Source organism: Vombatus ursinus, unplaced genomic scaffold (assembly GCF_900497805.2).
Source record: "Vombatus ursinus unplaced genomic scaffold, bare-nosed wombat genome assembly UNPS02007284.1, whole genome shotgun sequence".
Lineage (NCBI taxonomy): Eukaryota > Metazoa > Chordata > Mammalia > Diprotodontia > Vombatidae > Vombatus > Vombatus ursinus.
This window is the reverse complement of record NW_020947062.1, coordinates 15,415,411-15,420,632: the sequence shown is the minus strand read 5'-3', so window position 1 is coordinate 15,420,632 and position 5,222 is coordinate 15,415,411. Positions and strand designations below refer to the sequence as shown.

Here is a 5,222-nt window from a genome sequence, read left to right as displayed (position 1 = left end):
TAAATGTGTGTCATGGGCACCTCCCTCTCCCCAAGAGCTGGTAATTAAACATTTACCAGCACACCCCTGTCTCCATGTAATGAGGAAAGAACACGAATTTCTCTGAGCAGTTGGGCCCACGTAGGAAGAATCCTTTTCAGAACACAAGAGTCTTAGGAACACACAGCTGTGCTGGGAGAGACTCTTGGTCTGCCCTGTCCCATCAAAAGGAGAGGAAAGAGAGAAGGTAAAAGGAGGAAGAAGGGAGGTGGGGGAAGGGAGAGGAAGGAAAAAAGAAGGAAAGGAAGAGAAAAGAAGGCATAAAGGAAAAGGGGATGACAAAACAAAATGAGGAAGAGATATACAAGGAGAGGGAGAAGGGACAGGGAGGAAGGAAAGAGGGGAGAGTGATCATAAAATTCAGATCTAGAAGGGACCTTAAAAATAATCTAATCCAGCCCCCGCATTTTGTGGATTAGAAACCTGAGCCCTAGAGAGGGAGAAGGTGGGGAGTAGGCAGAGAGGAAAAGAGAGACCAGAGACCCCAGTCTCAGGCATGCCAGGCACAGTCCTGCTGGCCAGGAAGTTTGTCCAGACTGATGGCATATGGGGACTGCCAGTCCCGTTCAAAGATGCTCTTCAGGTTGTCCTGAATGGTGGGTGCTGGGTGCTGGGGATCGGAGGACCTTTGGTTGATGACCAGCCCCACACCAGCTGTGTTGGTGAAATAATCCTCAGACCAGTTGGATGTTCCTATGGGAGGAAGAGAATCTAACGTTATTCTTACAGGACTCAAAGATGTGATCAGTTCTCCCTCAGCCACCAATGGTGCCAGCATAGCAATGGCCATGACGGGTGTTGCGTTGTACCTCTAGCTCAACAGGTCCCAAGCCAAACTAGTCATCTTTCCCCCAACCCACTGCTTTTCCACTAAGAACAGCACCGTCCCAGCTTTGCAACTTCAGTCATCCTTGACTGTTGCCTCTTCCTTTCCTCTCACATCCAATCAGATGCATGATCCTGTTGATTCTGCCTGCAGAAGATGGCTCGTATTTGTCCTCTTCCCTCCACGGGCAGGGACACCACTGCAGTTCTGGGCCTCATCTCATCTAGCCTGGACTATTATAATAGCTTCCATCCTTCACGGGTTAGCAAAATAATCTCCCTAGTGAACACTTCTGACCGTCACGTCCCAATCTGCAAGGGTTTTCTGTTGCTTCTAGAACAAAATACAAGCTCCTTCCATTGATGTTCAAGGCCCTTCGTGATCAAGCTCTAGGCTCCATTTCTAGACTCACTTGCTCTACTCTCTTCCTCTGACTTTTTTTGTGCCAGCCATACTATTGTATCCTCTCACTGAGTTTATTCTGCCCTATCCCACCTCTGGGAATTCATGCAGGCCATTATGGGCCTGAAACACATTTCCTCCTCTCCATCAGCTGACTTTTTTTTTTTCCCTTTAAGATCCTGCTCAGAGTCCACCCCCTCCACGAAGCCTTCTCTGACCTCCCCACCCCAGCTAAAAGGGATTTCTTTCTCCTCAAATCTTCCTAAAGCATATTGCCTGGATCACCCCTTTCCTCCTATCACATTCTAGCTTGTGTCATACTTATCTGTGGCAGCCAGCTGGCTCAGTGTGAGGCAGCTAGGTGGCGCAATAGATAGAGCACCGGCCCTGGAGTCGGGAGGACATGAATTCAAATGTGACCTCCGACATTTACTAGCCGTGTGACCCTGGGCAAGTCATTTACTTCTGTTCAGCTCAGTTTCTCATCTGTAAAATGAGCTGGAGGAGAAAACCCTAAATTATGGAGAGTTGGCCACAACTGAAATGACTCAACAACAAACAGGTGGGTCAGTGGATAGAGCACTGGGCCTGGAGTCAGGAAGACCTGAGTTCAAATCTAACATCAAATATGTACGAGTTATGAGTGACCCTGGGTAAGTCACTTAATGTCTACTTGCCTCAGTTTCTTATCTGTAAAATGGGGATCATAATAGCACCTTTCTCCCAGGGTTGTTGTGAAGATCGGATGAGATAATGATAATGTAAAGTGCTCAGCACAGTACGCATAGATGTATAGTAAGTATAGATGTTAGCTATTATTATTATGTCATATCCCTCCCTTCCATTTGAATGTAAGGTCCTTGAGGACAGGGACCGTGTTCTTTTTCATTTTTGCATCCTTTTTGCCTTCTTGTACATGGCTGGCCCTTAACAAGTGTTAAATTGAATTAAATGATGTCAAACAATAAACAATGCAATGTGCTAAGTATTTGTTGATTGATTGGTATCCTGGCCCTCTAGAACACAAGAGGCATTCAGCTTTTCCATTCAGGATGGAAATTCCCAGTGGAGGATGGGAGGTACCGAGGAGTGAAAGCCACGAGGAGTCCTGGGCCCAACTGACATCTTTGGTGCCCGTGTCCAGAAGGGCATTGGGGTTCTGAGGATGAAAGAGATCATAGAACGTCCAAGCTGAAAGGGACCTGAGGGGTTATCTGGGCCAATTCCTTCGTTCCATAGAAAAAGAAGCTGCTTTCCCTCCAAGTTTGTTTGGGTTTTTTCCTTCCCCAGCCTAGTTGAAGTTGGACATTGTAGGGTGGTATGGTGGAAAGAATACTGACCTCCAAAGAAGGAAGGAAACAAGCATTTATTAAGTGCCTACTATGTGCCAGGCGCTGGGCAAAGTGCTTCACAAATACGGTCTCATTTGATCCTCACAACAACCCTGTGAAGCAGGTGCTTTTATTATCCCCATGAGAAAACTGAAGCGGACAAAGGTTAATTAAGCACCTTGCCCAGGGTCACACAGCCAGGAAGTTATCTCAGGCAGGATTTGAACTGAGGTCTTTCCAACTTGCCTAGCTGCCTCCTAAGCATTAAACTAATGTTCCAGTCCCGTAATAGCTGTGGGATCATGAGCGAATCATTCCCCCTCTCTTATGCCTCAGTTTTCTGTAAAATGGGGATAGTGATTTTTGTATCACCTACTTCACAGGATTGTTTTGAGGAACATGCTTTGTGAACTTTAAAGGGCCATATAAATGGGACATTATTTTCATCCATGTGATCCCTATGACCACAGTAACAAAGCAGCATGGATGGCAGAACAGAGCAAACACTGGCTCTGGAGTCAAAGGACTTGGGTTCAAATCCTACCTCTGATCCTTACTACCCATATAACCTCATCTAAACTCTTTGGGCCTCAGTGTCCTTTTCTATACAATGAAAGGGTTGGACTTTCAGCCCTAGATCCGTGATTTTTTGAACTTCCATTTCTCTAGCACCTTGTGGCTTGCCAAGTGCCTTCCTCATAATAATGCCAAGAATCAAGTAGGAATTTTATTATTGTCTAGATGAGGAAACTGAGGCCCAGAGAGGTGAAATGACTTGCCCAGGGAGTCTAATAAGTACTGGGTCCAGGGTTCAAACCCAGTTTCTTCCTTGCTCCCCCCACTGCTGATTTCAGATCCTTTCTTCTGCTGCTTCTCTTCCGCCATTCTCCTTTAAAGTTCATTTCATCTTCTCCAGATCTTTGTTGCCCTCACCTCCGGACCTCCAGGTCACTCTCCTCCCTCTCATCTCTCTCCAGTCTGCCTCGGCCAGGCACAGAGTGACCATACCTCCTTCTTCCCTTTCCCCTCGGCTCAACCAGATTTGTTGCAGGTTTCAGAATCCCTACTTGTGCCTCTGACATTGGAAGATTGGTTGAAGGAATTGGAAATGTTTAGCCTGGATAAGGGGAGACTTAGGAACAATGTGAGAGCTGACTGAGGAAGTGGGCAGAGACATCAATTTCAACACAATATGAAGAAAAACATCCAAATTATCAGCTGTCTAAAAATGGAATGGGTAAACAGGGAGTCTCCTGTCACTGGATACTGTATGTTCCCCTGTCTGGGAGAGTATAGAGGGGATTCCCATTAGGTCAGGAACTGGGAGAACTGGACACCACTGAGGTCCTTTCCAGCTGTGGGACGCCCCAAGGACAGCGAGCCAGGCCAGCCCCAGGCCTGGGCATTTCAGAGTGTCTTGGGTTGGGGCGATCTTCTCATGGTTCTGAGCAGCTTTGTCCTTCCTTGGGATCGCAGGGCCACCCAATAAGCCCATGCCGGGCAGGGAGTCCAGACCCCGGTGAGCCTCCTTCCCTTCCTCCTTCACCGCCCTCCCCCGCCGGAGTGCTCTTACCCAGATAAACCTTCTTCTCTGTGACTGCGTACTTGCTGTGACTCACTCTGCTGTATGGGATGTTGGAGTGATTTCCCACGGGGATGATGAATATTTTCTTTAAGGAAACAGAGATAAATAGGTTGTCACAGAGCTCGGGAGCAGGCTCAGGTGCAAGGGCCCTACTACTGGCAATCATAGGATCACAGACTTAGGACCCTAAGGGGTCATAGAAATCATCAAGTCCAGCTCCATCGTTGGGCAGAGGGGGGATACTGAGGCCCAGAGAGACTGGGTGATTTGCCACACCTAGTAAGTGGCAAAGCTGGGATTTATATTCTGAGTCTGGTGCTCTTTCCCCACTGCGGTAACCTGAAATGGAAGATGCTAGCAGCTGGCTTCTTTAAAACACCCCCCAACCCGCCTTCTAGCTTCCTGGTTCTTACTAGCATCATGAGATTAGGAAAAAGAGGTCTGTACTTAGAGTAAGGAGACCTGGGATTTGATTCCCAGATCCATCACTTCCTGGCCATGGGAGAGTCCATTGCCCTTCTTTGGGCCTCAGTTTCCCTATGTAAAATGGATATAACCATATTTGTCTTGACTCCCTCCCTGGACTGTTGTGAGGACTGAATGAGAACTGGTGGAGAAGTACCACACAGGTGTGCTAATCGTAACATTTTACTGCTACCACCATCACTACTACTACCACTACTACTACTACTACTACCATCACTACTACCACTACTACTATTACTGTTACTGCTACTACTACCACCACTGCCACCACCACCACTACTACTACCACCACTATTACTGCCACCACTACCACTACCACTGCTACTACTATTACTGTTATTGCTAATACCACTACTGCTGTTACCACCACCACTCATACCACTGCCACTACTACTACTATTACTGTTACTATTATTACCACTACTACTATTAACACTATTAGTACTACTAATACCACCACCACTAGTACCACCACTGCCACAACTACTACCACCACCACTACCGTCACACTGTCACCACTGATACTACCACCATCACTGTTACTATTACAACT

General features: G+C 47.1%; 1 protein-coding gene across 1 annotated transcript in view; it reads right to left on the bottom strand.

The window, feature by feature from the left end:
* Positions 1 to 359: 359 nt before the first annotated feature.
* Positions 360 to 5,222, bottom strand: part of PLD4 (phospholipase D family member 4) — a 34,057-nt gene continuing 29,194 nt past the window's right edge. Inside the window, exons 9-10 of the mRNA XM_027849290.1 lie at positions 4,172 to 4,268; positions 360 to 732 (exon numbers count right to left, since the gene is read on the bottom strand). Of these exons, the coding sequence (XP_027705091.1) occupies positions 530 to 732; positions 4,172 to 4,268 (300 nt within the window). The 3' untranslated portion in view covers positions 360 to 529. The remainder of the gene's footprint in view (positions 733 to 4,171; positions 4,269 to 5,222) is intronic.